Source organism: Symphodus melops, assembly GCF_947650265.1.
Source record: "Symphodus melops genome assembly, chromosome: 14".
NCBI lineage: Eukaryota > Metazoa > Chordata > Actinopteri > Labriformes > Labridae > Symphodus > Symphodus melops.
Window position 1 is genome coordinate 18,963,532 of NC_136704.1, and position 22,282 is coordinate 18,985,813.

Below are 22,282 nucleotides of genomic sequence, written 5' to 3' on the forward strand. Positions count from 1 at the left end.
TAATTATGAAAACAAAAGTCTCATTATGAGAAACAAAACACTCATGATTCAGTACTGTAGATAACAATACATGCTAATTGCTCATACAAAGGTTTTAAAAAAAAGTCTTACTAAACAGTCATATTTTGTTGTCTTTGATATATTTGTGATATATTTATGATATATATTTGATATATCAGGACACTAACCAAAAATAGCCGGTCTGGTCTTTTTTGTTTTTTCCTATTATTCACAGAGACAAAACATTAATCCAACATGAGAAGACAAGTTTGAACTGTGAAGTCCCCTTTAAAGCTTTTGAACATCCAGTTTTTCACTCAACATCATCACTTTTGTCATCTATGTGAACCGTTTGTTTTTTTGTACCTTAAATTTTACAATACTGTCTTTTTATTTTTTACTGCAATAATTACTTTGTATTTTGTTTCTCGTTCTGCTTGGATGTTATGGTTACAATCATGCTGTTGATGCTAAATGTAAATCACAAAAACCGATAGGGTTTTTATTAGTTTGTTGTGTCTTCATTTAATTGAATTTAATTGATATCCATATTTCAACAACCAAAACCCGAAAATAGATATGAAAAAAAATCAAGATGTCTGCCATGTTTTTATTTTTATTCAAACCACGCAAATAAAATCATAGCAAGTTCAGTTTTTCACTTCAAATTTATGTTAGCAAAAATTCACAGCTCTGGGACGAACAAAAAAAGTTGTGGATTCAAACACTGATATTATGTGTGTGTTTGACACAAGATGACCGGCTAATTCAATACCAAGGGGTGTGTGTGTGTGTGTGTGTGTGTGTGTGTGTGTGTGTGTGTGTGTTAAAGCAGGCGTGGGTTCTCCTCTCTGTAGTTGTGTGGGTCTCCTTGGAAGGGCAGGTGTGGAGGGTGGTTGCAGATGCCCATGAGGAAGATGATGATGGTACCAATGGTCATCACTGGAGTAACCAGGAATAGACAGAGACGGTCCACAGTACGAGCAATACCACTCCAGTTATCTTTTTCCTGCAAAGACAAAAATCTCCATTTCTACATTTGATATATATTTATTTTCCTTTGACAGTGACTTCAGACACTTAAATGGTCAAAAAGCACAAAAGTCATTCAGTTAAGTGGCACATTAGAGCCAATGTTAGAGCGAGGACAGCAGGTGATTAATCAGTGTCACTGATGAGTGTGATGCCCCCTCACCTCGTTGTAGTCGTTCTTGTTGCGCATGTGTTTGATGATGTAGTTTGCTCCATCTACAGCAGGCTTGATCTCTCCATACAGCTGATCGGTCATGCCTCCATCCTCCTGAGGCTTCACAACTACAAAAAAACACACAGAGCAGGAAGTGATGAATACATCTTTGATAGTGTCTCTGTCTCGAGACAATGACTAAGTGAGCTCACTTGCATGTTTGCTCACAAACATTAGTGACACAGTATCAACATTAGCATTGTAAAAACAAGAATTTTGGTAATTAAATGATGGAAAGTTAAGTTTGAACAGTCTTAAAATCCTTCTGCAGTCTTGTCAGCATTCAGAAGTTCATAAAGTTTGGACCATTTTGAACACTGTTGATTCATCGTCTTTTGGCATACTCGCTGCGTGTGTGGTTCGAGTCATCAGTCCGTGTCTCTGCGACTGTCTCTCAAACATCAGATCGCTGCGGGACTTGACGCTGTAATACTCCTCTGCAGAGGCGATGTAACCCACAGAGCTGGATCGCCGTGGCAACGCTGAATCCCAGTATGGCTCAGCCTCTGCAGGGCGGGACATCCGAAGGATGCGGGGCAGTCGTTCAAGGAAGAACTTGACAGAAATGTTTTTTGCATGAGTATGTGTGTGTCCAGTTGAGTTTATTGTGTCTCATTATGAACGTATGTTTGTTACCTTTTTAGTCCACTCAGACATGACGTGAGTGCTTGGTGTCCTGAAGTGCAGGTTGAGGACGACCACACAGTTCAACACCACCACTGTCACCAACACCATGATGAACATCAAGTATCTAAGCCACACACACACACACACACACACACACACACACACACACACACACACACACACACACACACACACACTTTTAATAAATTCTATCAAAAAATTCGAGAGAGCTTTAAACTTTGTGTTTTTTTTGTCTTTTTTGCCCTGGTTTTGTATTTGATGCTTAAATGTGTATATCTTGTTTAATGAAGAATCAGCTACTTTTTAAATAAGTGAAAATGTCAACCTAAAATCCCCTACAACAGCATGTTGTGTATGTGTGTAACCTACTTGACAATCAGGGGAACGGACATAGACGTCTCCGGCAACCTTTGAGAGATCAGCAACAGGAAGACAGACTGAGCCAGCAGCACCGAGATGGACAGAGTCATCTTCTCACCACCTGAGGACACACACATATCGTTGTTTATATCAGGATACTGAGGTTGATATTGTGCAGGTGTTTTTAGGTTGGTACTTAAATTCTAATTAAAATATGCTGAATGTTGTTGTTGTTTGGAAAACAACATGCCCAATTATAATCTGATTCCGACATTGTGGGAATGAAAGGCGGAAAAAATAGCACAATGCATGACAAAAAACCAGATTGAATATCTTGAATATTATACACATGATTGGGTATGAAAAGAGTATCCCAGAGACACTGTATCTGTCTGAAGATAAGTGAGGAGTTTTAGCTGTGCAACACTGCACTGGTAAATACTGAAACACTTCATTAATGATGTTTGACATAAAATTACAAAGAAATTGAGGATTTCCTTGTTAACAGACGAGTCTTATAAAATCTCTGTAAAGGGAAAAAGACAAAAAGGAATATTTGTTAGCCCTGCATCAAAAACAGACAACAGATGATACGTGATGGCCATCAATGCACAGGCTCCGAAAACTGTCAAAGGATTTTCTATGAACACATCGCTGCATTCACAAATGTTAACTGAAACTCTGCAAAGCAATGACGAAACTGTTAATAAAAAAGACCCAGAAAAATTTAAACAACATTTAAAAACAATGACATTGCTCAGTTTAAAAATGTTGATGTGTTTTCTTTGTTCTATTTTTAATTGAGTACGAGGTTTCACCGTTTTTCACTGCAGTTAAAATAATAGAGACTATGTGCACTGACTGTCAGCAGGGAGGTAGTAGACGAGCGAGGCCAGGAAGGAAATGAGCACACAGGGGATGATGATGTTGATAATGTAGAAGAGAGGTTTGCGTTTGATGATCAGGTAGAAGGTGACATCCTGGTGCTTGTTGCTCTCCATGGGAATGTGCTTGTAGGTGTTTCTCTTGGCTGGACGGTGGATGATCTCCCACTCGCCGTTCTCTGACAAAATAAAACAGGAAAGTAAAGAACACAGAAGGAAAGATTAATGAGGTTAGAAAAGATACAAATGACATTCATCACTTTACTGCCAGTAAATTCCCATTTAAAACATCTATTTATATCTTTTAAGTGAGAATAAAAATTTTGATATTATATATAACATTAAAGACCTGCTGTGTGTCACAGCATGTCACCTTTTGTTCTCTGTCACTCTACTTCACTAACACACGCTCCTGCTCTCTGCATGGCAGTGCACACACACACACACACACCTCCTCTCGTTTGTTTGAATTTTCAGTGACAGATGAGTCACACAGTGGGAGAAAATATGATATTATTATATATTGTTGGTGAACAGTTTTTTGATAACAAAATAAACATTGAACACAGTAGATTAGCTGCCTTAAGCTTCCTCCTCTGCTGTTAGAATTCAGTTCTGGACCAGGTTGGAAATAATACAAAGTCCTTTAACAAAAAGTTTAAATGAATGTTCACATGGAGAGAATCAAACAACATGAAGGACTGAAATAAGAAGAACATCATTGTGGGGGCACCTCAAGTTGAAAAAATTCATTATATATGACTGAATGAAAGGTCAAAACACACAAAATAACATCAGCTTACAAAAAATACCTGCCTGCTGTACGTGTGGACACTGGGCATTTTTTTCCATTTCATATATTTCTGTTACTATTTCCATCAATTCGCTGAGGCTCAGGTTTATACATGCCATCGAAATTGATGTTTTAACTAAAAATTTCTTTGTAGGTCAAGCTGATATCCTTCTTATTTTCATAAAGCTGGACCACTGGCAGCTCCACACGAGACACTAACACTTACCAGTAAAACCCTCAGGGTCAATGATGATCCACTCCACTGTGAATTTGTTTTCATTGTCATCCGCCTCCTCCTTCAGTAGAATCCTGATTTCTTTGGCATTGTAGGTCAGAGAGCTGCAAAGCAACATGTGGAATGGAGGCCAAATGCAAAAGTCAGGTCAAAGTGAAGCAAAATGCAGCCCTCCAGATGAGTCTACGAAATAAAAGACATCATGTCTTTGTTCATTACATCTCCGAGGAGCAGCACTTCATCTGTTTCTGATGAGTCTAAGTTTTACTGGAAGTAGTAAACTACACAGAAGCTTCACTCGCTTAGTATGAACTAGGATTCGCTGAAACAACATCATGATGCCGAGTTTAAAAAGTAAAAAGTCAAGGGAAAACTGAGCAATTATTGGCTTTCATGACAGCATCAAGTACTTATTTCTCTCAAGTTGAATTTTTTGATCAGAAGAGAGTTTACATATATGCACAAAGTAAGATGTAAACTTAAAAAATTAAATCAGCCTTTTAAACTGTACTACAGCCTTTACGTACAGCCACACAGGACGGCTCAGGATGTTTTAGGGTTTAGGTGCCTTACACAAACTTGAGTGTGCAGTTCTGCCAGTCGAAAGGGAAGTAGTTGACATTTATGGAGCAGGAGGAGCGGAAGATGGCGGGAGGTAACCAGTAGCAGAGACCGTCAGGATACACCAGAACGTTACTGTAGTAAGCCACCTCAAACTGAGCATCGTTGCTGGGAGAGAGAGAAAAGGCAGGTGAGATTTACAGTGATCTTATTAAGGATAAGGATAAACTTTATTGGTCCCCCAATGGGGGAAATTTGGGTGATACAGCAGCCCCAAAAAAACAGCAAAACAGGAAATATAAACAGCTATGAGCAATTTAAATTAACTAAATAAAGGGGTTAAAAAAATAGAATAGACTTAAATAATAAAAGGCATAAACACTATGTACACTTTTGCTCGGGAGAAGCCCAACATAACACACTGACTCAATGGTGCTTTGTAAGTACCCTCCAGATTTTGTACACCGAATACTTTAGCTTGAAGAACACGAGTAACAGCTGATAACGACTATCAGCTGATATATCAGTGCATCTCTGGTTCAAACGTTTATAAATGAAAAGGAAACTAAAGCTCACTTGTTTTCCAGCACGATCTCTGGCAGCCACATCATGCTGGACGGGAGACGAAGCACCTGGATGCCATCAAACTCTGACTCATTCCACGACAGCCGGTAGTCATTCCACGTCTATCAACGCACACATTGATGGTTAACGCTCAAGAATTCAGGAAGAAATGACAGAATGAGTGGAGAGAATATTTACTTACATGATCCATCCACACGTTAGTCAGCAGCGTCTCATCAACCTCTTTCTGAGAAACAAAGCAGTTAGAAGAATGATGTCTCTCTTTTATTGACTGCAGTGTATCTTACTGAATTATTTTACAGACACATTTAAAAATATGGTTAGCCTGGATTTATTAAAGTGTACCAGAGAGATGAGGTTAGAGAGTGTAAGTGCGAGATAGACATCAACAGCCTGTTGCTGATTCTCAGCAGGACGCAGCTCTTTGTTGTATCCTCTCTCTTTAAACAGGTGGTTGATCAGACGCTCCTCCTCGTTTCTGCCCCAGCACACTGAAATACACACAAAGACGTTAACACTCAGAAGTTCTCAATTAAACAAACAAACAAACAAAAAATCTAAACTATCCAAATCTCCAGAAACTTTGGCAAGATCCTGATTCATTTATTTATTTATTTTTTGTGATCTTGAGGAAGAAACGTTTACAGGATCGCAAGAAACTTTGGCAGGACCACGAACCTTCTGAGAGCCAAAGAAACTTTTGAGAGATTCTACGAAACTTTTGATGGACACTTATTAAAAAACAAAACAAAAATTCGCTAGATCCTGAGATTTTTTTTTTTGTTGCAAGATCTGAGAACATTTTATTAGATCCCAATAATCTTCCAGAGAAACCTTTGAAAGCTTCTGATCAACTTTTGCAAGATGCTGAAATCCACAGATACTTTTGGAAATCTGAGATCCAAGGAAAAATTCCCGGTGAACTTTTTGAAGAGCTTGCAAAGGTTTTTTTATTCAGGTTCATTTCTATTTGTCTTTGAAATTTCTACTTCACAAGTTGCAAGGAATATCCGCAGTGAAAGAGCACGTGCATCTGTGCCTCATGTACAAAGCTCAGGTAAATGTAAGCCGTCCAGCTCAGAGGAGAGCTTGATCAAAATCAGGTCGCTGCTTGCTGTCTAACTGCGGCCCAGGAAGGCACATTCTGCAAATACATTTGAAGCGTGTTACTGAAGCCTTTTAGGTGCATGTACCTAAAGTAGGAATTTACTGGAATGAAAAAGTCTCGATTTCACAAAGTTTGTTCTTGATCAATCTTAAGTACCTCAATTCCCCTCCATGTCCCTTCAGGGGGGCTCAGCATGAATCCACAAAAACCCACCTTGACCCACAGAAAACATTCACAAATTTATAAAAGTTCCAAACAAGAGAAAAATAGTCCACCCTTTTTTTAAGTCTAAATCACGTTTTTGTTTATACCAAAGTGATGTAAATAAACTGTAAATAAAGAATACCATGGCCTGCACACACAAACACAGGGAAACAAACACGGTGTGTGTTTGTGTGTGTGAATACTTTCACAACGGTCATGTTTCAGGTTATGATGACAGCTGCTCTGAGAACTACCATTGCTGCTGTGACACCAACTGGCACCCACTCACTTCATGAAACATAGGCTACAGACATTTTCCTCATGTCAATACCCATGTTTATCTTACCGTCATATTTTTTATTTATGTCACATAAATATTTGCTTTAGGAAATCAAAGCCCAGTAATGGTCAGACACTGATATGAAGCAAATCTTTTGAACCGAAATGTTCAAACAGATTTTTGCACAGTGTTAAAATGGTTTAAATACACTGCAATTATCTCTCTCTTTCACTTGTTGCAGCTTTAAGCTTAAAGTGCGAATGAAGATCTGTCCTTTTTTAAGCTTTGGGTACTATTGGATGCTATGCTCATTAAAGTTTTATCACCTTACATGTGATTACTCAAATATCTGGATCAATTTATAGTAACTTCACAACTCAAGTGAACTCGGAGGTTTCACTTTTTTATAAATCTCAGCAGTGACTCACCAGACGAGAGCAGAGCGAGCAGGAACAAGGGACCCAGAGCTGCAGGCTGAAGCTTCATGACGGACTGCTGCTGAGAAGTGCGACGTCCTCTTACCCACCGACCTTCCGCCAAAGTCTTAAGAGAAAGAGCGACAGGCAGCAGCTGCAGAAACACAGAGGACAGAAAATAGAAAACACAGAGAGGGAGAGAGCAGCCGGCTGCCACTCTGAGCTTCAGCCTCCCTCTGTACGGGAAACAAACACAGAGGAGAACGAGGAGGGTCACATAACATCAAAACAAAGACCTGAAGTTGTGTTTTGGATTTAGAGGAAAAAATGTTAAACTCTCATAATACATGAAACAACTGATGTAAGAGATGAGCTCAAAAGGTCACAACAAAATCAAACATGCATCAACTAAATGATATAGTTCACCTTCTTTCTTCAAGTTTTACATAAACATTTGTGAAATTATATTACGTGTTGGGGCCAAAATTAAAGTATCTACGATACTTCATAACCGATGAAGCAGTCTGATTAATTTCTCTCTGTTTGCTGAGCCTCTAATAATTAAATACTTAAGGACTACTTTAGTCCTTTAATTTTTAAATGTTTGATAAGAAATTTGTATATAGTTTGCGATACATAAAAACAATTAAAAAAAACATAATCGAAAAAACATACAAATAAATATTTTCTTAGAAGTTCATGTTCTTTGTACTTTATTACACCCAACATTAAAAGTAAACAGATTGATGTTTAGCTATCATGCTGGAGAGTTTGCAACCCACACTGAGCAGAAACACAATCTCGTTGCATTGCACTGAGATACAATCTTTCTGGAATGGTGTACAGGCTACTGTACAGTACTTTGTTTTTTGCAGGATCCCAAGAAACTTTTGCAAGATCCTCAGAAACCTCAGAAGTTGCCTCAGAAACATTTAGAGTCCTAAGAATATCTTCTTTATTCCTTCTCTTGACAAACTGTACAGGCGGATTATTTACATTAAGTGCCACATTCCCACTAGAGGCAGCACTGCTAAAAGTGTGTCAGTATCAAACAGCATCCGAAGAAGAATGATCGAGGTTTTAGCCAATCAGATAATTACATTTGCCAATTGTGGGCGGGACCACAAATAGCTGTTCAGAGTTAGACCAGACGCTTTCTGGGAGCTGTCAGATGAGACGGTTAATTAAACTAACCTTAAACATTTCATCACTATATGACTTGATATTTTGAAAGCCAGAGAATACGAATTTGGTTGTGGAAGTTACATTTAGTGAATTGAATTCCTATTCAGGTAAGAATTCATTCAACCAAGCAGCTGACAGGCTAGTATGCTAATGCTAACATATACTGCCTAAACAACAGTTCGCTTTTAGGGGTTTAATGAAGCCAGTTTGTCCTCATTTTTGTAAACTTTGGCCATCTTGTACCTTCAATGTTGGATGTCTAACTTCTGCACATCGTCAGTTTTTATTGCCTTTGTCTCTCTGCGTGTGTCCTCCTACCAGTGGTCGCAATGGGCGAGGTGGAGCTGTCATGTCGAGCCTTTGTGAAGATGTACCTTCACTCCTGCTTGTTTCCGAGGTGCAGCATCAACGGGCTGCTGTTGTCGTCCTCGTCGGCAGGTGGCGCTGTTTGTGTGACAGACTGTGTACCGCTGCTACACTCACACCTGTCCCTGGCTCCCATCACCCAGCTGGCCCTCACACAGGTAGGACCCATGCTGACTGGGAAAGACCCAAATACACACACCTTACTTTCTCTGTTGTGTCCTCATCACAGTGTTAAAACCTGCTGGATTCAAGACAAAACAACAGGACTCTTAACTGATATCTGCTTTATTTTTAGCCCAAACTAAAACACAAGAAAGAACTTATTATTCACACTGATGCAAACAGGCACTAAAAAAAAACAGGACTTAGCTTGTATCTTGTGTCAGCTATAAAGAAAGCTTGTGTGATCTTGTGTGAGGAGATGAATGAAGTTTAAAATGAGAGCCTGTTTTGCAGGTGGATGTTTGGTGTTCACAGACTCAGCAGAGGATAGTGGGGTACTATCAGGCCAACGCCTGCGTATCAGACAGTAGGTGAGTTACCCAGGATGCCCCTCCCAAACGTCGATTTAAACAGCTTATTAAGTGTTTAAAAATGTTTTGGAACATACAACATTTAGTTTAATTCTTCTTCATGATTTGACCTCCACAGCCCGACATCGTGTGCCATGAAGATAGCCGACAAGATTGCTGAGCAGTTTGACAACGCTGTTTTGTTAATGGTAAGAACGACTGAAGCCACAGTGTTCTGACGCTGTCCTCAAGTGGTGAAAAAAAGCAGCGATACTCCGTTATTTCCCTGTCATTCAAACTGAATGTGTCAACAGTGTTATTTGTTGGAGGTTTTAAGTTTGCCTTTGAAACTTGGATACTTGATACTTTACTGATATTTATGACTTGTCTTTGCTTTGCTCCACAGCTTGATGGCAGTAAGATGTCTCCAGATTATCGGGTTCCTCCCATTGTGATGTACGAGCGCAAAGATTCAAAGTGGACACTCAAGGATAAACACACGTAAGAGACGATCATTTCTGTCAGCAGCCCTGAAAGAAGAAATCTGCTTTCTGTTTAAATGAGTTCCCCAGCTCCTTTGGACAGTGAAATATAGTGAAACTTAAACCTCGTGACAGTACTAAGAAACAAAAGAAACCTGTCGGAAAAGTGTTTCATAGACTTTTAGACACAATATTTTTTCACATTAGCGACCCTCTGAACATTCTCGGCGACACACTTTTGGGCGCCAACCTGCCAGTTGAGAAAAACTGGTTTTAATCACTGTGTTGTAACGGTAGAGGTTGTTTAATGTTATTATACACGACACACCAAAGCACACACAGCAGTTTGTGTTTATCGGGAAACATTTTGTTGTAGCAAAAAATTGGATGGCTAAACTGTAAAGCTGTTTAAAGAGTACCGCTTTACAGTGTTAACTTCAAAATGTTGCACAAAAATAACATTTAGAGTTTTGAGTCTGAAAGAGTTTAAATAAGAGTTTAGTTTTTACCCTCATCTTAAATCTCACTGAAGGAGTCTGTCGCTCCAGTGTTGTCCTCAGGCTTTAACACTGATTATTGGTGATTCAGAGTGAATACCTAACTACATTAATCATAATACACAACCTCCCACTGAGTTTACAACCATAAAAAAAACCCAGTTTTTGATTTGTGTCAGGAAAAAAAAACCCCAGTGGAAATTCCAGAGAGCAAAGAAACACCAAACAAGACTTCCTGCTGTTTCCTTGAGACATGAGACATGACCTGACACAAAGCAGAAATATTTAACAGGAATCAAACTTATTTCGCCTGAGCATAAGGTGTCTAACTCATGGCATCTGGTGGTACATAATGATCAAGTTCAAATCATCTTAGGACTTCATTTTTAAACCTTTTTCTCTTTTGAATTGGCCCAACAAATAGCTCTACCCCAACATCCAAACTCGCCTGTCCTTGAAATCTTTTCTCTAATCTGTGGAAGGCTCTAAGTGAACACACGTCCATGCGTCTTATTTGCTTCGTTTTGCTGCAATAATGTCAAAATTTCAGTTGTTTTCTTGACATCTTCACTTAAATATTTTGACATCTCAAGATAGATAGATAGATAGATAGATAGATAGATAGATAGATAGATACTTTATTGATCCCGAGGGAAATTCAAGATGCGCACAACAATTCTGGTTTTCCTCTAATAACAAGTTCTCATCACTTTTCTTGAGATCTTGGCGTATTTTTCTGTTCTCCAATAAAAGCAGCTTTGTTATCCTGAGATGACGTGAAGAAAACCTAATCTTTAGAAAACTTCAATCACTCGACCTCATAGACAGATGGAGTCAATGACATATATAGATCCGTGTTCTGGAGTTATCCGCCAAAAAAAAGGTGAATTCCTTCTTTTAATAAGCCGATCATAACAACCTCATCTCGTTTTCTCCCTCTCTTCAGGATAATGCTGCGACAGTGGGAGGAGACCCGGGATATAGCCAGCCAGATGCTGGAGTCCGGTGATCACACGCTGTTGGTGGATTTTGACAGCCACTTGAACGACATAACAAAGGACTGGACCAATCAGAAACTAAACAACAAGATAGCAGAACTCGCCTCGCCAGCTAACGGGAGCATGTAGAGCCACAAGTGGCTTCACTTTGTACTAAATCCAGATTTATTTATGTTCTGAGCCGACATCATCATCATCATGATGTTTTACCTTTAATAACTTTTATAACCTAACACAACCACATAGTTTAGGAATATGTTCACTTTAATGCATTGTGTTGACTGAACATGGACATATGACATGCATAAATACAAAAATATTTACATTTGAATAAATCTCTCCCCCCCCCCCCCTTCCAGAAGGTGCATTGTGGCTCAGCCCGACACCCTGTTGATTTACATAAACATCCACCGTAAACACATTTGAACACTTACAATGCACCTCTTCTATCTCTGTCCCTTTGTCCTGTCTGTTTATGGATTATTGTTATAAATATGTACAGAACATGCTTCACTGTTGGAGAATAACAAACTAATAATACTAAAGTCCTGCATTAAAAATGTCTCTGTTAAAACTAAAAGTGTTTTTTTTTTTTTTGTCAGATCTTAAACAAAAAAACACTCCAGTATGTCGACGGGTAGAAGAAAAACGTCTTGCTGCTGAAAAGCAGAACATAATGTTTTTGAATTGTTAAAACATTTCATAACAACGCATTAACAATGTAACGTTCTCTAAAGTGTTCATGATTGTTTCTGTAAACGAGAGCCCCCCCTTATGTATTTTCTGAAGTTCTTTGTTTATTTTTTTGATGGGAAATCTGATGAGAGAGAGAGGATGACGTGCAGCAAAGAGCCGTGATCAGAGTCGAATCCACGGCTTCTGCAGGAAGGACTTAAAGCAGGTCGTTAAATGTTTAGAAAAAATATATATTAATGATAAAATATCAAATGATTCATGTAAACTTCAGACGGAGTGCTGCAAGAACGAATACAACTCCAATAGAGGTATTTCATGAAAACCCAACTGTACACTCCTGACCGCCTCAACGAAACTAATGTTTAAAGCATCAACAGAGCGTTTTCAGTGCAGGACTTGAGCATTGAAACGAGATGATCATACTACAGTTTGCGCCTTACACACTTCCACGACTAGTTTAACGGGAAAACATTTAAAGCAGTGTTGGAAGTCTGTTCACAAATCTAACTAAGATGCAGAAGGATGACTTCAAACGGAAAAAAAATGTTGCATAGAATCTGAAGGTGAGTATTCACACGTTTAAATGCATATTGTATGAGTTTAACAGAAACAAAACTAAATCTGACTCCTAGTTTGATACAAGTAGATTAACAGGTTTTCTAAGCTGTCTTTTTTTTTTCTGCAGTTCAACATTTATAATATCGTTTTCCTTTGATGTATATGGATTATTCGACAGGACAACATGTATCAGAAACACATTAGTCATCAGTGCAAGAAGCACCACACCGACGTGACCCGTTACTGGCCGCAGATATTCGGATTGAAACCAGCTCAACCATCACATTGTTTCCATTATATTTGTTTCAAAAGGACAAAAACCTGCCGAGCACAAATGCAAACTTGTGACCTTTTATTGGGGGTCTCGACCCACAGGTTGGGACGCGCTGACTTTAATAGAAACCAGACATGCAGCCATGATTTCAGAGCATCAGACACCTGAGCTGCTTCTACCGATTATTTTCCAAGTTGTTTCTTGTTTTGTTTGTAAAATGTTGAGAAAACACGAAATATAAAGTTCTTGCTTTCGAAAGAAAGAACACAAAAAACCTTCTCAAATCTCATTTGAGAAGCTTGAACTGGAGAGGTGTATAATGGCATAATACCAGACTTTTAAAGTTTGATAAGATTTTTAGGAGAAATCAATCGATACCACAGCAACAAAAACACAAATGCTATCACCTCAAATAAAGGTTCATATCTTGTATTTAAAAGGAAACGGACTCCTGCTCAGTGTCTAAATTGCACAAATAAGTTGGCAACATCTTTCACTCAGAAGCTTTCAGTCAGATCTATGACTGACGATATGTAGGTTTTTTTTTTTTGCTAAAGGTTCAGTACTTTGTGGATCATTCATTAATGACAAACGTATCGTGTTGAAAAGTTTTCTGTGAGAAATCACAGAATCAAGTATCAAAATATTTGACGAATCGCGGCAGCCTTAAAGCCGACGTTCAGTGTTGATCGAAAATGTTAGTGTTTTCAGTACAACGATGGAACATTTTAAAATTGCTAAAGTCAAACCCTCAAAAAGGGCTTTTGACAAAGAATTAGGTTTGCTGTTTGATCATATTCGTTATGAACTTACTATTAGGAATGAGCGCTATGAAGAACCATGAATAAATAAACTAGAGGCTTTAATCACCTGCCTCTGAGTTAAGTGCTTTTTGTTTATATTCTTTGCTTTTAGACCACGTTTGATTCATCGCTCAGACCTTGACACACTTTTTCTTTTTTTGTACATTTGCTTTTTAAAGCGGTGTTGAAAAGTCTCTTATTTGAAATAAACCCTCTCCTGGCGAAGTGCTCAGACTGACCCGCAGGCGACGGTCTCGGCTGTGGGCGAGGGCAGGGGGACGAGGTTCAGGGTTATTTCACCCAGAGGAGACTGACTGGCCAGAGACTGGAGGAAGTTGATGGAGTCGAGTAAGGACCGAGCGTTCTGGACCTGCTGCTCGGCCCACGGGAACATGATCTGCAGAGGGCGTAAGAAGAGAAGGAGATAAAGGTGGTATCCTGTTTGATCACTTCTTAGCTACTTAAAGACTTGAACATTTCTCTCTGAGAAGCACGAGTCTCGCCAGCTGTGTGTATGAACCATCCAAACAGGTATCAACATTGTTAGCTTTGTACTAGAACTGTATCGAAGTTTAAAAAGCTGGTATCATGACAACTCAATGTGGGGAAAAACTTGAAGGCAATTTGAATATGATATAACATTAAAACGAGACATTTCAAAAGATGAAAACTTCTATATTTTAGTATTATTCCTTCATAAAGCGTGTGAAGAAGTTTTTCTATAGAGAGATTTTTGCAGCTTATTCACCTTAACAATGATGAGTTTTGTGGCCGGGTCTTCAGTGTTACTCAGCTCTTCTCCAAAACAAAGAGTGACACCGCACTGAGGAGGCTCGCCGCCGTTTGAATGAAAGTTGTCCAGTTCTGATGAGGAAGGGAAACAGTCAGTACCACATGTAGTCTTTAGCCTTATATCTTTTTCAAACAAACAACTATTTGTCCGAGCAATGCAAGACACATTACAAAGTGGCCATAACATGCTCCCAAAGTCAAACTCAAGGTTGACATGATTCTTTTTTTTCACGTGACCAACCGTCCAGACGCTTGTCGTTTGTGTTCATACATGACAAACTTAAACACTCACGCTGCTTGAACACGTCTTTACTGAAGAGCAGTACCGGCGCCACGTTCCTTTCCATCTTGTGCAGCCCCGGCATGGGTGTGTGCGGCCCCGTCCAGAAGACCCGCCCCTGACAGAAGCGTTTCCCGTACACCCCCTGCGGCGTGGAGGTCAGCACCACCCCTTTCTCCATAAAGGGCAGCAGGGTGAACAGGGCCTGCAGCTCGGGGCGGGCCTGCAGCGAGTAAGGAGGCTCCGGCAGAGGGATGCGCGGAAACCTGTCTTTCATGACGGCTGGCGTCGGGGCGGCAGGAGAGGAGGGCAGGTACATAATCCTGGCATCAGAGCCCTGGATCTGACGTTTGAGGACCTCCTGTCCTAAATAAGAAACCACCACGCTGAATGAGTCCTGGACTGGAGACACAAACACAGAGAAGAGAGCGCTTAGAGCAAAAGTCGTTTTTTCTTGTCACAAACAAAAAGTTTCAGTAGCTTTGTGGTTAGTGGGCGTGCCCTGTGGGTGGCAGTTTTCTATCTCCACGTGGACACCAGGTTTTGATCACTCATTATAAAAACCACCAGAGTTACATTGTGAAGAAAAAAATCAGTACTTTGGTACAAGAATAATTTAAAAATAGTTTTCAGTAGTCTACTAGATGGCTCATTTTTGGAGAGCTCAGCGGGGATTAGAAGTCGATTTTTTAAAACGCTAGACTTGTTAATAACTCAAAAATAAAGACCTGTTATGTCCACTCAAAAATAAAGACCTGTTATGTCCACTCAAAAATAAAGACCTGTTATGTCCACTCAAAAATATCAAATGTCTGATCTTCATATTTTCTTGGTTCATACCTCCAGTTGGGGCGGGGACGCTCTCCTCGATCCTCACGTCCAACCTGATCTCATCAACCACTGCGGAGACAGACGGAAATGAAAAGGTGAGAAATGTTGGCTCAGCGGTTCAGCCTGCTCTTAGCGGTCACAGTCAGTTCTCTCTGCACTCAAACCACAAACCTACACTTCCGTTTGTAGATCCTGAAAGAAGCAGGTCAGATTCACACGTTCATATGAAACTGCAGCAACCAATGGAGCAGCTCGGTGTTTAAATTCCCCCTCCCACCTCTCGACCCCTGACCTTACTTTTAGAGCAGCACAGATGATGACCTAAACTTGTGATTACTTGTGACTGTGAGTTTCACTTTTAGTCAGCAAACCAGAAAGTAGCGTTACACCATGACATCTCCACCAAGCCCTTCTCAAACACAAGCTCAGATTTATAAAGCTGACAGGAAACTTCATTTTCTTACATTGGTGACAGGGACACAGACATTCTCTGCACTACTCTTTGTCTTCAACATGTTGCAGAATTTGAGCTTGCTGTTTTATTCCTGATGTATCTGGATAGTCTGGAAGGTGAAAACGTTTTTAAGGAGGTAAGTGTGAAAGAATTATACGTGAAGTCGACGTGTGAACATCCGTTAATGGTCTGGAACGTTCACGGTGAGTGAGTGGGCGGGGCCATGACCTCGCTCATAGTGTCTATGCTTTTGGCCTGTAGTATGTTTTCTACTGTCAGGTTTGTTTTCCTGGAACATATTATAGTGATTGTTGTAGGCAACAAAGCAACCATTAGTGAACCATCCTCGCCTTAACTAAACCAAACAGAGTATAATGAAAACATATCAGCACCTGAGTCTTCTAAAATGATCCAAAAGGTTTCAGGAGGTCGTGGAAAAAAAAGTAGGCTCATTCAAAGTGAGCCAGTTTGTCAAATCAGTCCAGAAGGTAAACAGACATATCACACTCTCTCTCGTCTCTCCCCTCCCACGTGGCCGCTGTATGACTCACCGTTTCTCTGTATGGTTATGGTCGCGTGCGGGGCGGGTTCCTCTGTCAGGATGCAGATCTCGGGCTCGTCAATGAACTGAGGGTCAGAAAGTTTACAGCTTAAGATGAAGACCTTTACCGTCCTGACAGATTACAATCAACAGTCTGTTAAAAATAGAAAGAAAAAAAAGGACTGTGATTTGTTTCAGTAGTCGTGTGGTTTACTTTGATTTCACTGACTATAAGTTCATACTGTTTTTACAGGCTGAATGAAAAGGACTCTGATGATCATCTTGATGTTTTAAGTTCCACCAGCAGGTCAGATTCACTTCGTCACACTTTTTATTTGACTTATTATCTGTTATAATTAATACAAAATGTTGAAAAAAAAAGTGTGAAATTAGCATTAAATGACTTCAAATTTGTGCTTTTTTTGTTGCTGTATTCCAACACGTTGTGCGGGAGGATCTGAAGTTTGAGTAAGACAAATTGCATCATCTGATCACCTTTTTTTTTTGTGGACAAATGAGTTGAATGTTTCAGGCTCTGGGTCGCTAACATTTCTCCGGTGAGGCTTCGTATTTTCGTTGAGGCGTCACACTTTTCGCAGCGTTAAACTCACCAGCTGGGAGGTGACCTCTTCCGTCTTTATCTGCTTGACCTGCCTGTCGTCATCGCTCTCAGATTCGCTGCTGCTGCTGCTGCTGCTCCTCCTCCTCCTCCTCCTCCTCCTCCTCTTCTTCGGCCTCTTGGTGGCTTCAACTTTAACTTTGCTTTTCTTTTCAGGAACCCCCACACCTGAAAACACACAGAAAGGGAAACTCATAAAACATCTGACTTCTCTATTACAGTGAACTAGTTGCTCCCTGCACAGTGAAACATGCTGCGTGATCTGTTAAAGGTGGTGAAGGTATGACAACGAGCAATGTTTGTTTTGCATGAATAGATCTCTGTGTGCTGTAGCTCTAAAAGAAAAAAAAACAGCTGTCATGAATATTTTGATCCTATAACAGATTAGCGGCAGCATGTACAGGAAGGCAGGAATATTTCTTTAACAGCTTATGTAAGTCGCACAAACACAATAAAACTCTAAACTGAGCCTTTAAAGGCGCCACAGACGGGGTAAGGGAAGCTACTTACCTTTAACAACAGATACCAACATGCAGAAGATACTTTTAATCTATAAATAAGTCGTGATGATTCTAAATACAGAAAAAGGAGAGCAAAGGGTATAGCTTGTAAAAATCTTCCAGCTGATATCAGTCAGGCTGAAGGTCAGCAGAGATGTGACATCATTAGCTGATTAAAATGAGCAAAAAGAAACTGAACTTAACCAGGAAAAACAAGGCAGGTATGAGAGAAACAAAGTTGAGAAGGTGCAGGCAGAAAGAGAAGCACCAACGGAAGAGATCGGAATGAAATTGTTGAGTAAAAAAAAAAAAAAAAAAGGTGAGTATGGGTGAGAGAGAAGACGGGGAAGGAAAGTTAACAGTGGGTTTCTCCTGTGTGTCATGTTGTGTAACACGTAATCAGGTCAGGTCTGAGGGTGTGAGAGAGAGTGTGTGTGTGTGTGTGTGTGTGTGTGTGTGTGTGTGTGTGTGTGCTAGTAACTTAAAGATAATAACTGAAGTCGCAGATTTCAACTCAAGTGGTAGAAATAGATAGTTACATTTTTATATTTTTTCTGTTCATATGAACAAATCCTGAAAAACTCTCAAACTGGAATTTGAGAATTGTGTCATAAATGTTAAAACAACAACAATAAAAAAAGACAGGATTTTGCTGCAAGCTGGATTTATTTTTAAAATTAGTTTTACAAATAAATTATTTTGTATTCCTCTCTTCTTTATAATTTGAACGATCACAAGTAAATTGTCACAAAGTGCTCTTTCATGTTTGATAAGTCAGGGGTAGGGGTCACATAAGTTCGGGGAACTTCACCCTACTCCTTTTGAGAGCATTTTCTCCCTGTTTCTTTTATTCCCTTTTATTATCTGTTCTCTGTTATTTTGTCTGCTGCTCAAGTGAACTAATAAACTAAACTAAACTAAACAATTAGATCCTAATCCTAATCAATACTCTTTCATCTTTAACATAACATCAGACAACATAACAACAAACTTATCATTCAATGTCACAGTTCAGCGGGTCTGTGACCTCATCCCCACAGATGAAACGCTATAAAAAACAGGAATGTAGCCGCCTTACAGCCGCCCTTAACAAACACTGTAAATAAATGACCATGGTCAAAAAAAAAGGTGCGACATGTTGATACATGGGAGTGAAATATTTAGACCGGCAGGGTAACTCCAAATATCAAGACAAAGGATATCAACACGGTGTGAATATGGATTTGTGTGTTTAACACCAAAAGTCATCATGAAACCAACAGAGGAAACTCGATGAGTGTTCAGGTTAACGCGGTGAGTGAACACACTCCCCCTCACAACGACTGAACACTGTTTGTATATCGCTGTGGCTTTAACTCCATTATTTTCTACCTGAGCCAAACAAGTGTTGATTGGCTATGATTCTATTTTGCACACTTGATAAGCAATAATGTTTATGAGTTTACTGAAAATGAGTTTATTAGAAACACAGAGCAAACAGCGGTGAGTCTGTTTGGATCAGAAACACTGACTGGAGCAGACAACAAACCATCTTTATTCATCACATGCAAAACTCTTCATTGCCTGAGGAGTTTTGCGAGCTTCATTTCCATCCCTGACAGGCAGGTAGTCGGCCATGTTTAACGAACTAGTGTGTGTGTTTACGGCTTTTTTGTGAGCATCTGTGTGCGTGCGTGTTTCGCAGCTGTGTGTATGCTCACCCTGCTCGTTCACTGGGACCAGGCGGTAAACTTTGTACGGCTCCGAGATGTCCAGCTGAGCTCGTTCCGAGACCTCTTCAAACTCTGGACTCTTGTTGAGGGCGCAACGGAGGCGGGTCTTCCAGAACGCCGGGTTGTCTTGACTCCCGTCCGTTAGCTTTCCTTTAAACTCCGCCCAAGCCTGAGGGGGGACAAATGTTGTTGGTCAGAAGGTCTTTGCACTAAATGTGTCACAATTTCATTGTTCTCTAATTGAAGGTGTTGTCTTCTTTAGATGAAATAAGGAAGTGTGGATACCTTAAAGATGGCAGCATCCTCGTCTTTACGGAAATCTTGTTTCCCGGCGTGTTTCCAAGGGATACGAAACATAGTTTTAGCATCATCATCCCACTCCAGCCCCGGGTATTTTCCACTGTTGACCTGCAGCAGCCAGAAAATAGAAACTCAACAACTCAGTTATGTACCTAAAGTTCCCTAACCTGTGTCCTTAAACCGTGTGGTCACTTGAATCCATAGCGATGTAAACACTGAGTTTTACCTTGCAGGCTACAATAGACTGATCTAAACAAAGTCTCATTAATACCTGCAGACAATAATCAGGGCTGAAACTAAAAAATCTCCTGAAATGTGTTTTTTTGTGGAATTAAATTAATTTAGTTTTACATTTGATGATAGGTATCACTATTTTATTACATTTCTATTTGTTTTTGTTTTTGGCTTTGACTTTATGGGTTTTTATGTTTGAGCCTTTTGTTATTAATTAAGACAGGGTCAAACAGAGAGAAATTCTTACCATGGTCAGTGTAAAGTTTAAAATAAATATTGTGGTGGCACAGTTACCACCACCTCGCTGCAGAAGGTAACATATTTCCCTCTAAATTTGCATGGCTAATGTTTTTGACCTGAGGGTAGTTTGCACAAAAAGAGTCTAATTTTGCCACAGATACAGAAACAGCTCAAATGTTTTGATTTGAAACTAAGTTTCAGATGCAAATAACCCTTTGCATGTGTTTTTGTGAATTTCCAGTGTATTTTAATCTCATTTGCACAGGTCTAGCAGGCACAGATGTGTGTTTGTATTTTAAAAAAAAAGCACTGTAAAGGTTGGGGTGGTAACAGTAACATCATTTTAAGGTAAATATAATTCTACTAAAAATCTAACTATATCTATGCCTGTTTTGATACCAAGGCAAGAAATAGAAGTCCTAGGCTCCTTATATTGGATAATTTCTTGTCTTTAATCAAGATAAATGGGAAGTTATCTTCTCCACGTTGCCAGTGTCTTTGCAGGAGAGTTGCCTGCAATTTTTCTACCAAATACTGGGTGTGTAGGACTTCTATTTATGTTACTGTGATATCCAATAACACAGGTATCAGTATTGTTTTTTACTAGTATGTTACTGAAGTTCAATAATCTGGTATTATACAACCATCTTCAAGTACCTTTGAATGATTATACTTTCCTAATAATTAAAGAACATTGTGTGTTATAAATCAAACATGACAAGAGTCTGAAATCTTCATTTAGAACTCATGTGAAAGTATGTGTCTAATCTCTCTAGAGTTTATTCATTCTCTCTTTCCCTTTCCTTTTACCCCCCCTTTTCTGTTTTCCTGACCCACCCCTCCCACGTTGTTTTTCTCTCTCTCACACACGCACGCACGCACGCGCACGCACGCACGCGCGCACACACACACACACACACACACACACACACACCTGCTCGACGATCCAGGAGCACAGTTTGCGAGTGGAGCGCACTCTCCCTCCTGCCATGTCTCTATAAAAACACCGAAAACAGCACAGACAAGGACTGTCACAAACAAACAAACAAACAAACAAACAAACAAATCCACCATCAGATCCTTGTCTCAATATATCCCGCCCCTGATAAACTTTGATGCACTCATAAAGTAAATGAAAATAAAAAAACACCAAAAATAACAGGCATATAAATACATGTCAAACATTGAACTTTTTCTGATGCAAATTCAGTTTTAAGACTCGTCTGAGAGCTCAAGCCGGAACATCGTTACAAACACGAGCCGTCATTTCCTAAATTCTGTTATTTTTAAATGAAGTGTAAAAACAACAAAAAATCAACAGCTGCTCTCCTCGCGCCCCAGCCTGATGACGTGATATTTTTAGATTAATCAAAAATAGAAGGTAAAGGTGTTAAATTAAGGAAGCGGATTTAAGTTTCGTTTACCTCAGTTGCGTTTCCTCCGCGGTGTTTGACTGTCTATTCGGCTCTGAGCTGCAGACTGAGCAGCTTCATAGCAGTCGCTCCTTTTCCCAGAAATCACGTGACTTTACAGAAACGGTCTGCGTGTTAGCCACTAGGTGGCGACAGCGGACAGACATACACGCCTAAAACACATCCTTTTTAAACTATATTCTCTTCCATTTATCAACTATCTCCACATTACGTTTATCACAGTTAATTAAATAGTGTAAAAAGTATATCATACATTTAACTTAAGTCATTATTTTACAAGTTTGCAGTGTTAAATGTCAGTGGTGGAACTGGTTTGCTGTATTTTGTGTATGTGGGATAGATTGTTTTCACAGCAAGGTTTTTAAATAGTATACCTTTATTGATGTTTAATTTATCTTTGTTCTCTTGTGGATCTTAGTTTGATTTTGGATTGTTACTGTTTAATTAACTATTCTATGCTGTCTGAGCTGGGGGGTTTTTCTGTTTGTCTGTATTTCTGATGTTTTTGTGTCCATGTTGTCATTGGCAAATATAGTAGCCTACAACACAGTAAGAAAAATGAATGAAAATGTTGCACCATGTATCATCAGAGCTTTCTGGATTCATGAGGGACTCAGCAACTTGGATTCTCAGTCTCCCAAAATGAAAGCTTCTA

At 39.6% G+C, this 22,282-nt stretch overlaps 3 protein-coding genes across 4 annotated transcripts; 1 reads left to right on the forward strand and 2 right to left on the reverse strand.

The window, feature by feature from the left end:
• Positions 1-590: 590 nt before the first annotated feature.
• chrnd (cholinergic receptor, nicotinic, delta (muscle)) lies at positions 591-7,628 on the reverse strand. The gene is made up of 12 exons (XM_079361636.1): positions 7,333-7,628; positions 5,658-5,803; positions 5,494-5,538; positions 5,304-5,413; positions 4,740-4,895; positions 4,158-4,270; positions 3,117-3,317; positions 2,264-2,375; positions 1,883-1,997; positions 1,591-1,801; positions 1,196-1,314; positions 591-1,009 (listed from the first exon to the last, which is right to left on the reverse strand). The coding sequence occupies exons 1-12, from the start codon at positions 7,388-7,390 to the stop codon at positions 827-829; spliced, it is 1,569 nt and encodes a 522-aa protein (XP_079217762.1). The 5' UTR covers positions 7,391-7,628; the 3' UTR covers positions 591-826.
• Positions 7,629-8,414: 786 nt separating this feature from the next.
• On the forward strand, positions 8,415-13,511 carry emc9 (ER membrane protein complex subunit 9). The gene is made up of 6 exons (XM_079360879.1): positions 8,415-8,612; positions 8,827-9,029; positions 9,328-9,404; positions 9,523-9,592; positions 9,790-9,884; positions 11,309-13,511. The coding sequence occupies exons 2-6, from the start codon at positions 8,835-8,837 to the stop codon at positions 11,487-11,489; spliced, it is 618 nt and encodes a 205-aa protein (XP_079217005.1). The 5' UTR covers positions 8,415-8,612; positions 8,827-8,834; the 3' UTR covers positions 11,490-13,511.
• Positions 13,512-13,872: 361 nt separating this feature from the next.
• On the reverse strand, positions 13,873-21,706 carry irf9 (interferon regulatory factor 9). 2 transcript variants are annotated; one of them, XM_079360877.1, is made up of 10 exons: positions 21,619-21,706; positions 21,129-21,222; positions 19,706-19,828; positions 19,409-19,589; positions 17,201-17,376; positions 16,600-16,675; positions 15,604-15,663; positions 14,776-15,165; positions 14,440-14,555; positions 13,873-14,088 (listed from the first exon to the last, which is right to left on the reverse strand). In XM_079360877.1, the coding sequence occupies exons 2-10, from the start codon at positions 21,183-21,185 to the stop codon at positions 13,921-13,923; spliced, it is 1,347 nt and encodes a 448-aa protein (XP_079217003.1). In that variant the 5' UTR covers positions 21,186-21,222; positions 21,619-21,706; the 3' UTR covers positions 13,873-13,920. The 2 variants fall into 2 exon arrangements, with proteins under 2 accessions (XP_079217003.1, XP_079217004.1); XM_079360878.1 differs by having other exon boundaries at positions 21,129-21,189; positions 21,619-21,702.
• Between the last annotated feature and the right edge of the window lie 576 nt (positions 21,707-22,282).

What these genes read in the sequence shown, in the direction of transcription:
- chrnd (XM_079361636.1), bottom strand. Translation starts at nt 7,390, where the DNA reads ATGAAGCTTCAGCCTGCAGCTCTGGGTCCCTTGTTCCTGCTCGCTCTG. An exon ending in GAGATCGTGCTGGAAAACAA is followed by an intron (nt 4,896 to 5,303) that starts GTGAGCTTTAGT and finishes TCTCTCTCCCAG; the next exon opens with CAACGATGCTCAGTTTGAGG. An exon ending in TGTCTGAGTGGACTAAAAAG is followed by an intron (nt 1,802 to 1,882) that starts GTAACAAACATA and finishes ATTTCTGTCAAG; the next exon opens with TTCTTCCTTGAACGACTGCC.
- emc9 (XM_079360879.1), top strand. Translation starts at nt 8,835, where the DNA reads ATGGGCGAGGTGGAGCTGTCATGTCGAGCCTTTGTGAAGATGTACCTT. An exon ending in ACAACGCTGTTTTGTTAATG is followed by an intron (nt 9,593 to 9,789) that starts GTAAGAACGACT and finishes TTTGCTCCACAG; the next exon opens with CTTGATGGCAGTAAGATGTC. An exon ending in ACACTCAAGGATAAACACAC is followed by an intron (nt 9,885 to 11,308) that starts GTAAGAGACGAT and finishes CCCTCTCTTCAG; the next exon opens with GATAATGCTGCGACAGTGGG.
- irf9 (XM_079360877.1), bottom strand. Translation starts at nt 21,185, where the DNA reads ATGGCAGGAGGGAGAGTGCGCTCCACTCGCAAACTGTGCTCCTGGATC. An exon ending in AGGATGCTGCCATCTTTAAG is followed by an intron (nt 19,590 to 19,705) that starts GTATCCACACTT and finishes GTCCCCCCTCAG; the next exon opens with GCTTGGGCGGAGTTTAAAGG. An exon ending in AAGAGGTCACCTCCCAGCTG is followed by an intron (nt 16,676 to 17,200) that starts GTGAGTTTAACG and finishes TCTGACCCTCAG; the next exon opens with TTCATTGACGAGCCCGAGAT.